This window comes from Sciurus carolinensis, chromosome 12, assembly GCF_902686445.1.
Source record: "Sciurus carolinensis chromosome 12, mSciCar1.2, whole genome shotgun sequence".
Classification (NCBI taxonomy): Eukaryota; Metazoa; Chordata; class Mammalia; order Rodentia; family Sciuridae; genus Sciurus; species Sciurus carolinensis.
Genome location: NC_062224.1, coordinates 3,761,077 through 3,781,256, shown reverse-complemented (window position 1 = coordinate 3,781,256; position 20,180 = coordinate 3,761,077). Strand labels below are relative to the sequence as shown.

Genomic DNA, 20,180 nt, shown 5'->3' with positions numbered 1-20,180 from the left:
AATACTGATACATGCAGGTATGTTTATGTTTTCACTAATAACCTGAATTTCAAGATAATTATGTACCTGATTATATGATGGCAAAGTTTCATTTGTTTTTACGTCTAGGAAATTCTTCTTCTGGGACTTCTGAAAATTGTGGAAAACGATGTAGCCATGAGCCCGTCACAGTATCTGACCTTCCCGTTGCTGCATACCCCAAGCTTAAGCAATGGTGTCCCACAGCCAAAGAGTCCTGGGATTCTGAACAGCAAGGCCATAGGCTTACTGCGAAGAGCCCGAGCTTCACGGGGCAAGGCGGAGGCCGACAGAGGAGACGTCCCCCATCGGCTGCTTTCCTCTTGGCACATAGCCCCAGTCCACTTGCCATTGCTGGGACAGAACTGCTGGCCACATCTGTCGGAAGGTTTCAGTGTTTCACTGTGGTTTAATGTGGAGTGTACCCAAGAATCTGAGCGTGCCACAGAGGAAGTAAAGAAAATGAAGAAAAGAAGCAAATCATTAATTGTACAAGACAGCAGTTTTGACGGAACAGGTACGATGGCAGGAGTATCTGATTTGTACACTAAGGGCAATTTTGGTTGAGAGTTAAGATATGTAGCAGTGTTCTAACTTGTTCTAAACGTGTTCTTCACCTCAGAAGACCTGAATTTACCAAAGCCTGAGTTCCAGATAGCCTTGAAATTTGTTTCCTCCCGTACGCTTTGTCTTGGGGCTGAGGGGCACAGGTGCTGGGTCATCAGCCCCTTCTCTGCTTCTTCTCTGGTCCTACACTGGATAAGCTGGCTCCCCATGTTAGAATAGGAAAGGAGACAGCCCTGGAGCCCCTTTGTCTGGCACCTGTGTCCTCCCCCTATCCGGCAGCCCTAGTCCGACTTCTTTCTCTTTGCTTCAAGTTTTCTTTCTGGTGTCGTGCCTTACCTTAGTGGTCCTCTCTTAGTTCCTTCCTGTCACAGGACATTTACATGAAGCATTCATTCTCCGAGGTAAGGACACAGCTCATTCCAGCCCTTTCTGTAACTCAGGATTTGCTGTTATGCTGCCTTTAACTGCATCTCCTTCCTCCTATAATCAGAGCAAAGAGAAACAGTTAAAAAGCAGTTTGTGGTGGAGAGAAATAAAGTTTAAGTAGGATAATTAATTCTTAGGGCCCATGGAATTAATAAATAATTGGATGAGACAGATGTTGAGGATTTTGTATGTACATGGAAATGTAGGCATCACTAACTCTTCATCCCAGAAATCTAACCCACACCCTGAACACTGTTTTAGGACACAAGCCCTCACCCAGTGTCTGGTCTCCACTGACCTGTACGTGGAAAGGAAAATTCTTAATGGTATCATCAAGGTTGAAGCAGTGGGAAGTACCGTCTGATCTCTACTTTCCATAAACGCTTTCCACCTTATGAACATAGCATAATAGTTGTGTACTTTTACCAGTTTGCCTTGGAGGCTAAATGTTAAAAAAAAAAAATCTCGTCAAATAATCTGTTTCAGGTAGTTGTGGTGTCTTCTGTGGATAGAAGTTCGCCCGCTGAGAGTGATAGCGCTGAAGCATCCTGCCCTTGACGGCCCTGCCGCTGCCACTGCTATGGCCGCTGCTGTTCAGCACGCCTTGTGCCCTTTTGGTTTGCGTGCAGCTTTGCTCAGCTCTCCCTGTGTTCATCCTTAATCCTGCCTGCAAGTCAGCAAGGCGTGCGCTCACACTGCATACCTGTGGCTGAGGCTAAGCAGCAGGATCGAGGCCCATAGCGGGCAAGCAAAAAGCAGTTGAATGGGCTCGGCCCTTCTGTTTGATTCCCAAGCTTAACCATCACTGCAGTGCTGAAAGCTGTGCGGATTCCTTTCTCATGTTTTAGTGGGGCATTCCCAGTGTGAGCAGCTTCTTAATAAAATGAATAAATGTACACAACGACTGAGAAAAGTAAAGACCGGAAAGATGGTCGAGTTTTAAATTTAAAGATGTATTAGAAAACATTTTAGAAAGGTTATTGTGCATGAATACTAAAAAATAACATTTAAAAATAGCAGATATATATAAAAAATTTTGAAGAGAAGTGAAGAAAATAGTGCAGGGATATCGCCTGTTCTGATATTGAACTATGTGCCTTTAAGGTGGTTATTTAACCTCTCAGCCCCCCAATAATCACCCCTGAAGTAGGGATAATAATATTTACCTCATAAGATTGTTATGAGCTTTAGGTCAAGAAATATTTGCTATATTCCTGCCCTCTGAATCCTAGGTACACATTGGCATTTGTTCTATTCTTTTATTTGTATAGGTTCCGATCTGTATAGAAACACTTTTTAAATGTTACAGCAGTTATGAGTTCTCTATATATCTTTTATCTTGGGCACTGGTCCTCAAAATAATCAGTGCCTAACTCTTCTCTTTAGGACTGTTGTCATTATGTTCAAGAGAGTATTCTTAAAAATTAGTAGTGATCATACCTGTTGATAACTAATATTTATGCAATCTAACAATAATTAGCAATGTTCACCTTCTCTAGAAGTCTATCCTTTGGACTTGCGTTTTGGTATGTCTTCACATAGCTTTACATGAAGTCACATGCATCATAGTAATAAGTAGCTCATCATACATATTCAGTAGTGCAGGGTTCAAGTGGTGAGAGACAGAAGTCAGAATCAATAGCCAGATCGTGCATAGCTCTAAGCACATACCTTCTTTGACTTAATGAAACTATAAGTAGAGTTTCAGAATCTCTTAGCAGTTATATTCTAAGATCACTCACCAGGGAATCTTAATACTATTTTCAAACAATTTAATTTTTCTAAAAGGAGTTTTAAAGTGATCAATTTTTACGATAATTATGGAGTGAATTTCGTAGTGTGAGGTACGTGACAGTGATGTGCGCTCCTGGGATCAGAGTCAGTGATGTTATAGGACCAGTCCAGTTGATAACGGCAACGTGGTAGGTGGTAGTAGGGCATCGTGGCTGCACAGCAGGCGTGCTCATGACTGCTCTCAGCCATTACATACGCCAAAACACTGGGTAACTGTGAAGCACTCACTGATTTTACCCATTGCACTCTTTTGGAGTTAACTTCCAAACTTTGGAAATATTGTTGTTTGGAACAGGTAAAGTTCAGACATTTCAGGAAAATAACCTGCTACAAATGAACCACCACGCATCATATTCTTTTAAGTTTATTCTCTGCTCAATTTCTGTGAACTGTTTTACTGACCATTCTAACATTTTTTTCTCATAGAGAGCGAAAGACCAGAAGGTGCAGAGTATACAAATCCTGGTGCGAGACTCATAGAAGAAGGCTGCATTCATTTAATTTCCCTGGGATCCAAAGCATTGATGATCCAAGTGTGGGCTGATCCACACAATGGCACTTTGATCTTTCGGTATTGATTTTCCTCAACCCCTAATGAATAGATATGTATTTAAATAATTTATGTGAGAGACATTAATGTGAAATTTGCTAATAAAAATCTTTATAGTAAAAGAAAAATATATTTAAAACAGAAGGTACATTCTAACAATTATTAATACCTATTTAAAAATCTATAAATTTTAATGTACATTATACTAATTTCTATTAGACTTTAGGTCAAATGCTTACTGAAGTCTTCTACCAAGATAGTCTTTTAGATTGCAGTGGCTGTAGAGGTTGTTATTAATAGATATTTAATGTAATATTTAATAAATATTAATATATTTAATAGATATTTCCCATGTAGATTATATACTTACTAGCCATTATTTAAAATAAGCTTGACTTTTCCTTGCTATCTTGTCATTTTTTTCCTGGTGCCTTTATTAAAACAAGAAAACTAGGGTATAAGTCTTTTATCTGCATTGAGTATGAATAGTATGATATTATTTCTGTAAAACCCCAAACTAAACAAACCAATGTGTTACTTAGGAATATGTATTTTATAATGTTAGAAATGTTTCTAGGTGTCTTGTATGCATTAGCTCTTCACTCTTGCAGTGATCTCTCAAAGTAGATTGGACTTCCAAAATGTTCAGGCATTTAGACATTTATTAAAATAAATGTGAATCAAATATTACATTGTAATTTCTAAAAAAGACAATGACTATGTACATAGAAATGATATTTTTTTACAAACTGATTTCTGGAAATTATTATCCCAAATTTAACACCAGCCAAAGAGCCTAACCTATCTTAACTCATGAATTAAGGTAATAATATAATAAAATAACTGATATTTTTGGTGTAAGACAAAGACCTACTGACTTTTCAAGTTAGTTTATTTTAAAAAAGAACTTTTTTTTAACCTCACTTAAATATTTAGAATTGTAGGTCCTGCATGTGTATTAAATACTTAAGTCAATTTTCACGTTTTTAGCCAATGTTTTCTTCCCTTTTTCTGTAGTGTATGCATGGATTCAAATGATGATATGAAAGCTGTTTTACTAGCACAGGTTGAATCGCAGGAAAATATTTTCCTCCCAAGCAAATGGCAACATTTAGTACTCACCTACCTCCAGCAATCTCAAGGGAAAAAGAACGTACGTGGGAAAATCTCCACGTGGGTCTCTGGACAGAGGTATGAAGTATTTTTTTAAGAATACATATTATTAATCTGTTATAATTTTAATTAATCTTTTAAAACTCCAGAAAGAGATTACAGAAAACTAGAGGTTAAATTTACTATGTATTAGCTTAAGAATTCGTAGTGAAGTTGGATTTTTCTGTTTATGTCTTTCATAGAAAATAAATCTTCCATAGAAGTAACTATTAAAACTTAACACAGTGGGTCTCCTGTATGTGTGGGTTCTGCATCTATAGATTCAACCAATCTTAGACTGAAAATATTCAAGAAAAAGTTCTGTCTATAGTGAATATGTACGAAGTTATTTTCTTAGTATTTTCTGTACAATTCAGTATAACAGCTATTTACAAAGCATCTATGTTGTTTTAGCTATTGACTGCCAAGCTGCCAAGTCTAGAGCTGAGACCACAGACCACTTTATAGTGTGTCCTTACCAAGTTACAGGCCTTAAACTGGGTGCTTATACACATCTTCTGATGCCCACAGCAGGTTGGACCACAGAAATAGCACGCATCCTTAGCACAGATCAGCCTGTTCATTCATCTGTTCATCACATTCGTTAAGGAATTGCTGGGTGCCTGCTGTTGCTATAGGAGGCCGCAGGCACTGATTGCTTTCAGCTCTCAGGCCTCAATGATGGAGGAAGGCAGGGAGAAGGGGCTTATGAATGGCTCTCGGGTAGCCAGTCCACGCTGCCTGCCACAGGGAAGAATAGGTTTGGAAGTTAAATCAAGATTCAGCTTTGTTTTATTCCATTAAGAAAATACATAATTAAAACCTAATGTCCATATTCTAAATTAATGCTGTCTAGAAAGTTCTCAGTCTTCACACATGCCTAAGCCTGAAATGGCACTGCAGCAGTCAGTGAACCTGTCTGCAGAGCACTGAGTCAGAGCAGTTGGAGTTGGAGGTGGGGCTGAGTGGACGCTGCCCTACTGTCTTGGACTCTCTCATTTCTGGAGCTCTTGACAAGGGCCAGCCATCGTATCAAGCACTTTGCGCAGAGTACCATCCTCCCCAGACACTGTGAAGTTGGCATACTTATTCCGTTTTCCATGAGTCAGCTGAAACCCAGAGCAGGATAAGGTAGCTTGCCCAAAGTCATGGCATGGCTAAGGAGCGGTGCCGAAATCTGAACCCAAGCTCTGACCCTAACTGGAGCCCATGCTTTCAAGTCCAGTGCTGTAAGGCTGTGGAGCCGTTTTCTGAATCAGTCCACCTTCCGGATACCAAAACTAGGTATTAGACACATCTACAGTGAGAGATTAGGTCGTCATCACAGACAGTCCTGATTCTAGTGTATCACTTGATTCACATTTTCTTTGTCCTCCTACCTATTTCTGCATTCCTTTGAAGAAAAATTTTGTCATTTGGTACAAGTTAATGATTTAATTAGTTAGTAGAGCAGTGAGCAGGTGAACAAGGAGGAAAATACTCTCAAACTCAGTGTTTTTATCACTTTTGAGCTATAGATTAATTTCTACAAAGAATAACCTCTGAATATACAATAACACTGAAAATTACTTATTAATGTCTTTTATAAGTTGTATTTGGTGAACAACACAAATATGGTAGGAACACATGGCACATAGTAGGTTCTTTTTGAATTTTTTGCATTCATCTTGTAATAGGTTTTCTTTTATCCTTAAAAATTATATTATCCAAAAAAATTATATTATCATACTGTCACCAGGTGGCAGTAGTGTTCTAGTCACAGTCATTTATTTGCACCAAGGATTGTCTAGACTCTCATACTATTAAAATAGTCAAATTTGTGAAATATGAAACAAAACCATAAAGGAAATTTTCAAAATAAATATATAGAAGGTTGAATTTCTTAAAAGGACCTAACCATGTTTGTTTATTCTACATCTTCATCTCATTCACAAATTTTATCTAGACTTTGTCTTAATAGGTTACCTTCATTATCTTAATACGAATTTAAGGCAAGCCTGAAATAGGAGTGGAGCTTGACCCTCATGAGTTTCACTAGACGATGAAGTACTCCCAGCTTTCGTGTGTCTGTGAGGAAAGCCTTGCTTTTCCTGTCCTCCGTAAGCATTCCTGTAATCTTTATCTGTGGAGAAAAAAGACTAATCAAAAGCTCTGTAATCCTAAGCATTAAAAAAAACATGGACAGCCTCGGCATTTCAGTGATGAGACAGAGCACAGCTTGGCGAAGTGATGTTCTATTTCCGGCTAGTCTTCAGAGTCCTTTTAGAGGATGTGAAATTTTAGGAATTGTTTGCCAAAATAAACTTTGTGGTAAAATTAGGGGAGGGATGGTTGGATTGTTTCTGTAAACTAGGAAGGCACATGTGCAGAAGTCCAGCAGCGACAGAAACTTGGAGTGAATGTCTGGTCACACTCCCATGAACTAGTTTGTAGACTCTTCAGTAATCTTTTCTTTATCCCACTTTCTGTGGCTTTTGGATCACCAGCACCTCTGACCAAAAGGTAGCAGAATCAGCATCTTCTCTTGTCATCACCAACTATCTAATACTGAGCCAAGAAAAATTATTCAAGAGTGTCCCATCATTAAACATTCGTACTTTAAAAATACTTAGTTCTAGTACTCCCTGAAATCATTGGCTTGACTTTGTTTTCAATGTAGGAAGCCTGATGTCACTTTGGATTTTATGCTTCCAAGAAAAACAAGTTTGTCATCCGATAGCAATAGAACATTTTGCATGATAGGCCATATCTTATCATCTCAAGAAGAGCTTTTGCAGTTGTCTGGAAAATGGGACCTGGGAAATTTGCTACTCTTCAATGGTATGCTTTCCCCTTTAAAGCATTTCCAAATTTTCCTTTCATTTAACAAATGTTAAACTAAGTACATTAACCCAACTAAAATGTAGATCTCTGTTTCTTCACCTGTGTTCAATAGTAGTATATTTCCAAGATCCTCTGATGCACTTTTAAAGGACTTAAACCTTTTCTAATGTGGATGTGTCTTACAATTGAAATACACATTAAATGCATTTTCCCCTCCCCCGCTCCATACATCAAATCAGCATTATTTTACAGTCCTGAAAATTGAAGTATCAGGACTAGTAAATATAGAATGGTTGTCTCTTTATTTATAATTTTAGTGTGTCCTGTCAATACTAAATTTGGGGAGAATGCAATTGAAAAATATTTCATTAAACCTGGCACATAGTAATATTCAGATAGTGCTTATTGAAATATGGGAAGGAATAAAGATAACAATTCAAAATTTCATTTAAAAATGGAATTTACCCAGATATAGTTCCTATTTTTTAAAAAACAAAGCAAAACCAAACAAAAGCTTGTTATCTGACTGAAGGAGCAAATCAACGTATCCAATAGTTGACAGAATCTGTCAAAAAAGAAAGCAGAACTCTGGTTCTCTTGCCCTCATGAAAGAGTCTGCTTGAGTTTTTAAGTGACCGACTATTTTTCTGCTACTCAGGAGCGAAGATTGGTTCACAAGAAGCCTTTTATCTGTATGCCTGTGGACCCAACCACACATCCATAATGCCATGTAAATATGGCAAGCCAGTGAATGACTGCTCCAAGTATATTAATAAAGAAATTTTGCGATGTGAACAAATCAGAGAACTTTTCATGACTAAGAAGGATGTGGACATTGGTCTCTTAATTGTAAGTTTTAATTTTAGAAATTTTAACTTTGTAGTGAACTTTATGTAGGTATTTTTATTTAAATGTATAATTACCATGAATTAGATTTCTAGTTTTTCATTCTGTTCTTTAGTATTTTATTTTCTTACAGTGTTTTTTCTGAAAAAATATTCAAAACACCTTGTCACTCTTTAATAATTTCAGGTTTTAAATTTACATTTACTCTTCCTTAGAATTGTATTTCTGTAGTAATTTTATCAGTTTACTTTATACCTGGTAATAATTCAGGGATATTTGTGGCACAGTGAGGATATAACACTTGCTAGCCTGATGTATTTTTAAAAACATCGCTCATTATATTTCTTTTCCATTCTTAACAAATAAATACTAATGTTGATTTATAATATTAATTTTAATTACGTGTATCAGGTTACAGATAACTAATTCTGTGGATGTATCTTACAATTGAAATACACATTAAATGCATCTCTTATTTCTTATGAGAAGTATAATTATAGACAGAAATATTTCTTACTTGAAGCAGGCTACTTTTTGGGAATGAACTTGTTATTGTTGAGATGTGTGTTTCAAATAAAAAATTATATGTAGCTCAGTGACAGAGTGATTGCCTAGTATGTGTTAGGCTCTGGGTTCATTCCACAGCCCAGCCCAGCACCCCACCCCCCCCCGTTATATTTTAAAGCTATAATATTTGACTAAAGGAACACACGTATACATCTTAAATGCTGTTAAATATATATCTGTGGCAAAATAGACACAAATGAGATAACTGTGGAATCTATGTAAAGTTCTGACATGAGACATACTCCCTTATCTCTAAGGAATACTTTTAAATGGTATGGGCAAAGTAGGACTGGGTAGGTGTTGGCTGTCAAATTTTATTAGGTGAGAAAACTCCCTGAGTGTTCAGCAGAATCACCTGGAGGGCCCTTTAAGACTTAGACTGCCACATAGGAGCTTCTGATTCAGTAGGTCTGTGGTATGGCCAGGAGCTTACCTTTTTTGTAAACTCCTGGGTGATGCTACTGCTCCTGCTGGTTGGGGTCACACTTTGAGATCCTCTGCCTTAGGGAAACAGGTGCTCCACAAGTATTTGTTCAAGTAATAATTTTAGCTCAATCATACAACAGATTGTGTAGATGCTTTAGTTGGTACACCAATATACTAGTAGTATATCTGAAGAGAGGTACTTAAATTGCCACAGTCATATATGACCGAAGCCCAAGGTTCCCTCCACTTACGTGAGAAGACCCCAAATGTACTTGATTTCCCTGAGCCTGGGCTCTGCAGCTGCTGTCACTGGGACCACCTCAGAGTTCATTTTGCACTTAAAACTTACTTTAAGTTTTAAAGTAGTTCACAAAAGCTTGGCAGGAAGCTAGAAACTATTTGAAACTACCCTATGCATGGGAGAAATATCGAAAATTCTACTTTATTTTACTTAGTTGTGCTGACAGACTGGAATTCTATTCTAACACAAAAATTTAGTTTAGAGCCACTTTAAATTAATTATAGGCCCATGAGGAAATCCACAGCAAAAATTTCAAAAAAATTTGTCCCAGGGTCCCCATGTTTCTGAGCGCTTAGGACAGTGCTTGGTTTATCTGAGTGTGGCCTGAGACATGGCTGTTGTCAGTAGTGATGGTAAGTGATTTCATGTTTATTCTGAACTGACCAAAACAAGAATCCTTCTTGGACTTGATGTGTTTATATTATCAGTCACAGCTAAGTGACACTGATTTCCCTTGTGGGAAACAGCCTTGCTTCTCATGTTCATCTTTTTTCAGTACAGTAGCCATTAAAAAAATAATAAAAAAAAATTAAAAAGACAAAGACTAGCTGGGTGTCTTTCCATTTTAAAATACTTATTTCCTAGTTGTTGGCTTAACTTTTTAAACTTTGTTTTATGACTAACGAAAAAATATTCGTGTTTCAGGAAAGTCTTTCTGTTGTTTATACAACTTATTGTCCTGCTCAGTATACCATTTATGAGCCAGTGATCAGACTCAAAGGTCAGGTGAAAACCCAGCTCTCCCAAAGACCCTTCAGTTCGAAAGAAGTCCATAGCATCTTGCTGGACCCTCCTCAGCTGAAGAACCTCCAGCCTACTGACCTGAAAACTATTCAAGGCGTTCTGCACGAGATTGGCGGAGCTGGTATATTTGTTTTTCTCTTTGCTAGGGTAAGAATCACTGATTATGGTTATGTCTAAAAAGAATTGACTTCTTTATTATTGATGAAGGGTTCCTTGAGAATTACAAAAAGCTACACCCAACTATATTAAGATTTTAAAAAATCACATATTAAGGATGACATAAAGCTTTCTGCAACAGATAATTAAGGTTTCTTCTAATTTATGAAGATTTTAGAAGTTTTCTATACTCCACAAATGTAATTAGAACAATCAAATGTTATATTATGATATTTTAAATTGCCTTTGCATACTATAGTAATGATATAAAAGAAATAAAATTTTAGAAAGTAGATTTGTGAAGAGTTATCCCTTAAATCTTTTTTTAAGAAAAGAAATACAAAAAGTTTGATATGAAACATTGCAGGTAATCACATATGTTAAATTTTTAGTCTCAACAGATTAGGAGAAAAATATATTCACCTTTTGTTTTTAGGTTGTTGAACTGAGTGACCGTGAAGAAACTCAGGCATTGGCTCTGCGCGTCCTGCTCTCCTTAGTTAAATTCAACCAACAGAGGGCTCATGAATTAGAAAACTGTAATGGGCTTTCTATGATTCATCAGGTGTTAATCAAACAGAAATGCATTGTTGGCTTTCACATTTTGAAGGTATGACTTCTTAAAGCTGATTTCCATAGTTTCTAGAGTCTTCCAATAAGAGTTTGGGGTTTCGGTGATTCCTGAAGAAAATCAAGGAAATTCAGTATTATATATTTAAGCAAACTAAGGTAACTTCTTGGTTCTTTCCATCATTTAAATAATTATATTTTTCATTTTAAAAAGCACTTTAGACAAGTAAGAAAAAATAACTCAAAGATTTTAGACTTGGATGGACTGTAGATGTCCTCCCGACTGGTGCCTCATGCTGAGGACTGATGAAGTGGTCTTGTCCCACAGTTCTGGAAGAGATCACAATTCATCAGGTACTGGAGGCATACAGTTGCATCAGGCAGTGCTGCTGCAAGTTAGTTTTAAAGTTACAAATGCCTGTGTCATTGTATATTTAAATACCCATTTAGCTAAAAGCTGGATGGTGACATTGGTGGAAGTATTTTTCTGTGGGTAGTGATATTCTCAAAAAAAAAAAGAAGAAGAAGTTGATTCCTCTATCCTTACTCCCACCCCACCTCTTTAAACTGTCAAGATCTATACATCTCTGACATGAATCCTTATTGCTAATAGCAGATTATTTCCTTTTAAAAAATAAAAATAAGATATGGGTGGTTTTCGTGTTTGAAACTGAATAATTGCTTACAAATAGTTGAAAGTTCAGAATTGTGAATTGCTTCACAAACAAAGGCATTTTGTCAAATGTTGAATTAGTTGCTAGTTTTCCTTTTAATTTAATGTTAAGACTGCAGATTGAAACCTTGATGTTTCTGTTGAATCGTTTGTCTGGGCACTCATTAATCATCTTATGTGGGAACTGGTTTTCCACAGGCCCTTCTTGAAGGTTGCTGCGGGGAGGACATTATCCACATCGGCGAGAACGGAGAGTTCAGGTTGGATGTAGAGTCCAATGCTATAATCCAAGATGTGAAACTGTTGGAGGAGCTCCTGCTTGACTGGAAGATATGGAATAAAGCAGAGGCATGTCCTGTGTCTTCTTTTTCGTTTTTTGTGGTAAAATATACATAACATGTAATTTACTTTTTAAGCCTTTTTTAAGTGTACAGTTCAGTGGCATTAACCATCTTTCTCCATGATCCTTTCCGTCTTGTAAAGCCACAACTCTGTGCCTGTTGACAGTAACCCCCGCTCCCCTCCCACAGCCCTGCAGCCACCGTTGGTTGTACTTGTTGCCTCTGTGGACTCTAAATCGCTCATCTCAGTGGGATCGAATAGTGTTTGTCTTTTCTAATTAGCTCACTTCACTTAGCATAATGTCCTCAAAGGTTCATCCAGATGTAGTAAGTGTAAGAATTTCCTTCATTTTCAAAGTAGAATAATATCCTATTTATGTGCCTACCACATTTTGCTTTTATCCATTTATCATCAAGGGATATTTGTCTGTGATTAATTAGAATATAACAATATTATCAGCAAATATAATTATTTGAAGAGCAATTCCAAGTATATCACCTTCAGAATTTTTTAAAAACTCATTATTTCCACTGGGTATGGTGGTGCATGACTGTAGCCCCAGTTACTTGGGAGACCAAGGCAGGAGGATTGCAGTTTGGAGGTCAACCTTGACAACTTAGCAAGACCCTGTCAAAATAAAAAATAAAAAGGTCTCAGAGTGTACCTCAGTGACGGAGCACTCCTGGGTTCAATGTCCAGTACTGCAAAGAGAGAAAAAGAGGAAGAAGAAAAATTGATTATTCCCAAATTTGAGTATAGTCTTCAAAAATTTACATATTACCAATAATGAGTTGTGAAGAAAAAAAATCTTTTCTAATCTATCATTACTAATAATACATTAGTTCAAAAATGCTAGAAAAGGGGCTGGGGTTGTGGCTCAGTGGTAGAGCACTTGCCTAGCATGTGTGAGGTACTGGGTTAAATCCTTAGCACCACATAAAAATAAATAATTAAAATAAAGGTCTGTCATCATCTAAAAAATACTTTAAAGAATGCTGGAAAAGAATTATTTTCTACTCATCCTTTGGAAAATTATAAAATTGTTATATGAAGAGGAATTAGCTACAAACTTAAAAGAATTCAAAAGTGGCGTCAAGCAGCTAACTAAACTACTGCTGTTTTTCTGTGTGTTGTGGTATTGATATCTGTCAGTTTTTGTTTACTTTGTAATTTGTCATGATTTCTCATCCTGAATAAAGATTCACTTTCAGATCTAAAAAATAGAAGATATTTGTGTTTAATGTTGCACAGAGAGTAAATATATAACAGGGATAGCATTAAAAAATTAGTGAAAGATTAGATCAAAGGCTTTATAAATATAAAGAATATGCTCATTTGGAGATTAGAAGATCTAACTAAATATTGGACAATTTTATTTAGTATTTCAGAAGAGCATGGAAATTCAAGGTTGTTTGATTTAAAAATTTTTTATCAAATTCAGAAGTGATAAAATACACATACACTTTGATGATGGATTTGAAATAAGGGTTTCCTTACCTAATTAGTTGTTTTTTAACTAAATGTGGTTTGCATTCTTGGTCATTTGTTTTCAGTGGCACTGTTTTATTTTGGTGCTCTATGTCGGACCTGAACCAGGTGTTCATGCTTGCACTGCCTTGTCTCCTCGTTGCCTTGGGCATCTCAGTTCTATCTCCTGAAGAGAGCAGCCTTGCTTAGAGTGGTACAATTAAGTCTGTCAGTTCTTGGCTTTTTTATTGTTCATTACTGTCAGATAATGAGAGGAGAAATAATAAGACCTGCAGCCCAAGCCAGTTAGTCTTACATTTTGTTGATACCTTATTGAAAGATCAATTAGAGGAATAAGATGAGTTGAAGATAATCTTTCCATATTTATTATCAATGAGATTCTTTTTTCTTGGTATTATGGATAATTTTATTGATTCAATATAAGGGGAGCATTTTAAGGCACCTCCAAGGGATGCTAACTACTCTTTGAATATGCACAATTTGTAGTAGCTCAGAGAATTCTATTATTTGGACTTTAAGTGAGTTAATCCAAAAATGCTTCATGTTGTACAAGATTCTAATCACTTGAAATTTCTGTGTTTTTAATAACACCACTCTTTGAACAAGCTATCTGAAAACATTTGTATTGGCAATATATGTTTCTTTAACTTGAATAAATCCTTCAAGATAACTCACCTTTTGAAAATATTTATTAATGCCATGAAAAGGGTATTGTACTAAAGCACTTAATGCAATATTGCATTCAACATAGGAATTTAGAAATGACCTATGTACAACAAAAAATAATAGTTGGGGAATATATTTTTAAGATAAATTTTTTTCAGGCGAATTTAATCTTTGGTGTTAAATATATATGCACAGTGTTGAATTGTTATTTTGGTAGTCTTCTGAAAAGCCTGCCTCCGTTTCTGAGCATCTGTGTGCTGACTCGTGTGTGTTTGCTTTCTCAGCCCGGCGTGTGGGAGACTCTGCTCGCAGCTCTGGAAGCCCTCATCCGTGCCGAGCACCAGCAGCAGTGGTTCAACACTCAGCAGCTGCTGAAAGCCAGGGCCGTGCACCGCTTCCTGCTGACCTGTCAGGTTCTGCAGGTACCCTTCCCCTGCCTTTGCTCGGCACCTTTCTGCTCGTTTCTCTCTGATAACTCAATTCCGTGAGCATCAAATCTTTGTGGCATTTTTTTCTCCTTCCTTCTTGTCTATTTCCAGGCTCTTTCTTTCTTTTTGCCTCTTGATCTCACACTGTCGTCTTTCCCAACTCAGATTACAAAAGAACAGCAACTACTGAGCTTCTGAGGTGTTTCTTCGTGTGGTGGGATGTGATGGTGATTCCACAGTCTCTTGACCTGTAACAGTGGCTGACACGTAACTTGTTGCGTATTCCTTAAATAGCAACTTACAAGTATATGTTGTTGTAATAAGCTTTGTTTGCTGAAGATCTGCCAGAATTAGCCTTGTGTCTAATATTGCAGAGAAAGTAAACCAACAATGGGGTTAGCATTTGTAAATAATAAATAAATAAATCAAAGGCTGTATAAATATACAATAAAGAATATGCTCCATTGGAGACTGGAAGAGCTGTACTAACTAAATATTGGACATATATATTGAGCTAACATTTAGTCAACTAAATGTTCAACATTTTTCAACTAAATGTTCAAAAGTCATTCTAACTTCATGAGTTACATTGTAGTGTCTGTGCTAGGGCCTGGTTTCCAGTCAAATTTTTGTCTTTGCTTTTACAGATGCCCTTTTACCTTGTTAGTTGGTATGTTGGGCTATTTTCTAATTTTTTAAAATGTCTGAAGCCTCTGTTAAAAGTTAGATGAGTACATTTGTTCATGGGATTAGTGATTTTCCATGTTTGTATTGTCTTGGCTTCAGTGGCACTAGGGGCTTCTTATTGTGGATGAGCTGAGGTTCTCCCTCTGTGATATCCTTACAAAGGCATATACCATCTGATGGCCACACGGCCTCCTCTTATGCCTCTGTTCCCCTGGCTTCCGTTCCCTTCTTTACACAAGTGAGGCTTTTTCCCACTCTAGGCACAAGATGTTCTCTTGGCCTTCTGAGGTATTGATCCCATTATTGTCATCTGGCCAACTCTTGCTTATCCTTCATGCTTCAACTTCAACCTTGCTTCCTGAGAGAAACCTGCCCTGCTCTTTCCATCTAAACCAGTCCCTTCCCCTGTGTACACTGACTGCACACAGATGAGTAGGCTTTTGTTGTTTACAGGATTACAGTTGACTTCCCTCTGTAAACCTCCTGAGGGCAGGGATGTGTTTTTTGTTGATCACTCCATAACCCTGGTACCTGGCATTCAGAGCACCTAATAACTATTTGTTAAATGGACAAATTCTGAAAAAGAGGCAAGAGCACTTTATTGCCTTTCTTGGTCCCTGTGGAAATTAGATTATTGTCTTCAGAAATACAAGACCGTGGGATGGAGGTGTGTTTCAATGGTAGTGCACTTGCCTAGCATGCACTAGGCTCTGGGTCACTTCCCTAACACTAAAAACAAAAACAATACAGTGTGATGATCTGTCAGGACCCTTGCTTACTGAATGTTTTATGCACCCTTTATATATCAGTTTTCTTCTAAATCTTTGTTTATATCCATTTTGAAATTTATTGACCAATTTGAAATTAATTTATATGACAATGTGAGGTTCTTATTCATGTTTTAACTTTGAGACTTCAACCTGTATATTTTTATTTCCATGTTATTTATAAAAATGATAGAAAAATCAAGGAACCAATTCCTTTTCCTGAGAAATATATTTTGCTTTACCCCTCTTCATTCAAAGAGCCCATTTATCAAATTAACAGCTGTTTATTAAGCATGGCTTTACCTTGGGTATTGTGGGAAGTATATAAAGAAATGCAGTCAGTCTTTGCTTTAAGGAGTCTGAGTCTCTGTGGTATTTCAGGAAGATTAGCAAATGGGCAGTGCATTGGCTGGGAGGAGTTCATCAGTCTGAGAACAGTGGAGAGAACCTGATGTGAGGCACTAAGGGTCGTGTGTAAAAGGAGGGAGCAATCATGAAAGGGATCTCTGTTTAGATGGGAGCTACAGTGTCACATGTGACATAAAATTTCAACCTGGGATACTAAAAGACAGTATCAAAAAAATGGTGGTAACTGAAGCAGTGAGGACAGATGGGGCCCCATGGGATGGACAGATAAGGTGAAGGATGGTAGGAGCTGATGGGTGATGGGCCCTGTGGGATGGATGGCCGAGGTGGGGGAAGGTGGAAGCTGAGGTGATGGGCCTCCTGGGGTGGAGGGCTGAGGTGAGGGACAGTAGGAGCTGAGGTGATGGGTCCCCTGGGGTGGAGGGCTGAGGTGAGGGACAGTAGGAGCTGAGGTGATGGGCCTCCTGGGGTGGAGGGCTGAGGTGAGGGACAGTAGGAGCTGAGGTGATGGGCCTCCTGGGGTGGAGGGTTGAGGTGAGGGACAGTAGGAGCTGAGGTGATGGGCCTCCTGGGGTGGAGGGCTGAGGTGAGGGACAGTAGGAGCTGAGGTGATGGGCCTCCTGGGGTGGAGGGCTGAGGTGAGGGACAGTAGGAGCTGAGGTGATGGGTCCCCTGGGGTGGAGGGCTGAGGTGAGGGACAGCGGAAGGCTAAGGTGTGCTTCTTAGAAAGCTTCCAACCTCAGGGTTGGAAAAATCAGCAATGGGAAGAGGTTAGAAAGGGTAACTGAAGAGGAAGAGAAGAACCAGGAAATTCAGAAATGCAACAGCCACAGGCGAGAGGAGGGAAGAATATGCTCAGAAGGAGATGGTACCTGGAGCCCAGTGATGTAGGAAGTTCAGAGAAAATGCTGGCTGAAATGGGCTATGAACTTGGACACTCTTAATGCCTTTAAAACATCAGTACTGTGGAGGAGACGAGGATCAGATTTCAGGGCCTTCGGGCAGGGGCAGTATGTGAGGTGGCTCATGAGAGGTGGTAAGAACAAGCTACTATTAAAGTCTAGCGGCAAGAGCAAAGAGAAGTACACTGTTACCAAAGATCAATGTGAGGGATTTTTTTAAAAAATGAAATAGAATACCAGACTGTTTCCAACGAGTCAGTGGAGCTGGCAAGGGCGAAGAAACTTGGGCTGGAATGGCTTAGGAAAGAAGAGTTGCGACTACAACCAGGAGAGCTGGGGAGGTCAGGAAGTGCTGTTCAGAAGAAAAGCAGATGGTGTGGCAGAAATGGCTTTGAACTGAAAGTCGGTAGATGTATGTTCTTGACTTCGTCTAGCCACTCGACAGTTGGGAGACATTGGCACAGGGGTTTGTGTTTGCTTCTGTAGACTCAGTGTTCTCTTGCATCTCAAGTAGCCAGACTGAATTGTGTCAAAATTAAAGTCTGACTTTTAAATACTCTGATTCAGCAGGACTTGAGAGTCAAAGAGGAATAGATGTAGAAACATGTATCTGGACATAGGGAGAAGGAAGATGAGGAAGTTTGCCTCCCAAATCCTTGACCTGGAGGCCTACTGCTACGCACTGGGAAAGGGGAATTGGAGGGCTCTAGTAATCACCTGGCGTTCTATCAAGTCTCCTTATTCCAAGCAGTAGACGATGCGGTGGAAGGAGGTCAGAAACCTGAGTTTAAGTTATAGTTGCGCTACTTATGTATTTTCTGTGTGACTTAAGCTAATCACATAACTTCTTTGAGTTTCATATCCTAGAAATATGAAAGAAAATCCCTTTAGAGCCATTGTGAGAAAGAGCTGTGTAAACCTGAGTACAGTATATAGTGTAACTAGTTTTATCTACCAGAGGTTTTCCCTGTGGATTCCCTAGAAGAGGAAGTCGTAGTCATAGCAGTCATCATAGTAGGAATGGTAGTACTAATAGTAGTTGACATTATAGTATTGTGAGCTCAAAAATTTCAGATTTTGGAGCATTTTGAATTTTCAGATTATGGGTGTTCAACCATAAAGTGTATGCAAGATTCCAAAATCAAAAAACTCTGAGATTTGAAGCATTTCTGATCTCACAGACTTTGGATATGTGAGCTTACTAGGTGTGAGGCATCGTTCTAAGACCTCCTGTGTTTGTTCCTTTTAACAGCCCTACAACGTAGCATCAGTGCTTTTTCCATGTTACAGACAGGGAAATAGGAGCAGGAGGTGTTGGATAACACACCTGGGATCACGCCGCTAGTGAGCAGAGGTGCTGGGGTGAAAACCTAGGCAGTTTGACTTTTGAGTTCATGCTCAGGAGTGCTGTAACATGACTGTCCTCAGTCTTGTAAGACGCATGCGCTAGAGTTAAACTGCCATCGGCTTTAATGAACTTTTTTTTTTTTTTTGGGTGCTGGGGATCGAACCCAGGGCCTTGTGCTTACAAGGCAAGCACTCTACCAACTGAGCTATCTCCCCAGCCCTTTAATGAACTTTTAATAACAAGATTACTGGTCTTGAAAACTAGCAAGTCAACTTAATGGTAAATATGTCTGATTAGAGTAGTATACCAACCAAATCCTATCTTTAAAAAAGTATCTTATTTAAATGAAAAATGTTGTTTAACTGTTCTCCTGAAATCTAAAGAGAGTTTGATTTTTATTTTTTTCAGGAACACAAAGAGGGGCAGCTTACATCCATGCCCCGAGAGGTTTGTAGATCATTTGTGAAAATTATTGCAGAAGTCCTTGGATCTCCTCCAGATTTGGAATTATTGACGATTATCTTCAATTTCCTTTTAGCAGTTCACCCTCCTACTAATACTTACGTTTGTCACAACCCCACAAACTTCTACTTCTCTTTGCACATAGGTAGGTATGGCGTTTCTGTTCGCTCTTTTGTCTTGTTCAGCCCACTTGATCCACGTTGATATTGTTTGATATTTGTTGAATGGCCTGTCTGAGCTAGAAACTGCCCTAATTACACACGTACTGGGGTAGGAACAGAACACAGGGTTTTGGAATGAACTGAATATGGTCTCTGCCTTCGGGGAACTTAGGTACCTAGAGGAGAAAGGGGATACACACTCCAATGACTAATAAAAAACAATATTTGGTAAGTGTGTATTAGAAACAAAAGTAAAACTAATGAGATTTCAGAGGAGAAAGGGTTTCTCAGGCCATGATAGAGAGGGAGTATTTAACAGATTACATGATTATCTGTTGTAGGCACTGAGGAATTTAGGTAGAATTTCACAGGTAGATTGGAGAATGAGCATTTCAGGCAAAGAGAATGACTTGAAGAAAGGAAAATAGAGAGTATTGAATTTTTCCTAAGTTATTTTTGTATAGGACCTATGATGGAGAAATGAGAAATAATAACCATATTAAAGCATTTATTTATTTATTTATTTTCCCTAAGGTCATGTTAAATGAGTTCTTTAATGAAAGGCTAGAGATTTTGAACTTATATTCTAGTTAGAGGTCATTGAAAGAGATTTGTTTTGTTTTATTTTGCTTTGCTTGTTTACTTGTTTGTTTTTGATCAAAAACATTGATATAAACAAATTATTGTAGGATTCAGGAACAGGAAATTAGGAGCAGTAAGATCAATTATGTGCTCTATTGAAGAATGAAATAATAGAGGTAGGCATAGTAGCAGGGGAACTGGAAAAGAGGGATGAAAGGAGAAATGAGAAGTCAGGATGGGACGACTGGGGGTTAGGGTGGAAGATGAAAGCTTTGGTTTGATAAAGCATGCTGTTCTCAAGGTGCTCTGAAAAAATTGTGTAGCAGGCAAGTAGAAAGGAGGGTTATAACATGGAGGTGGTTACAAGG

The 20,180-nt window shown here is 38.2% G+C and overlaps 1 protein-coding gene across 3 annotated transcripts in view; it reads left to right on the top strand.

Moving 5' to 3' along the window:
- The window catches only part of Lyst (lysosomal trafficking regulator), a 149,638-nt gene that overhangs the window by 53,688 nt on the left and 75,770 nt on the right, over positions 1-20,180 (top strand). For all 3 annotated transcript variants that reach the window (XM_047520102.1, XM_047520101.1, XM_047520100.1), the window contains exons 12-21: positions 109-535; positions 3,232-3,376; positions 4,373-4,546; positions 7,167-7,327; positions 7,989-8,179; positions 10,116-10,361; positions 10,807-10,980; positions 11,812-11,961; positions 14,394-14,531; positions 19,016-19,214. In XM_047520102.1, the coding sequence (XP_047376058.1) occupies positions 109-535; positions 3,232-3,376; positions 4,373-4,546; positions 7,167-7,327; positions 7,989-8,179; positions 10,116-10,361; positions 10,807-10,980; positions 11,812-11,961; positions 14,394-14,531; positions 19,016-19,214 (2,005 nt within the window). The remainder of the gene's footprint in view (positions 1-108; positions 536-3,231; positions 3,377-4,372; positions 4,547-7,166; positions 7,328-7,988; positions 8,180-10,115; positions 10,362-10,806; positions 10,981-11,811; positions 11,962-14,393; positions 14,532-19,015; positions 19,215-20,180) is intronic.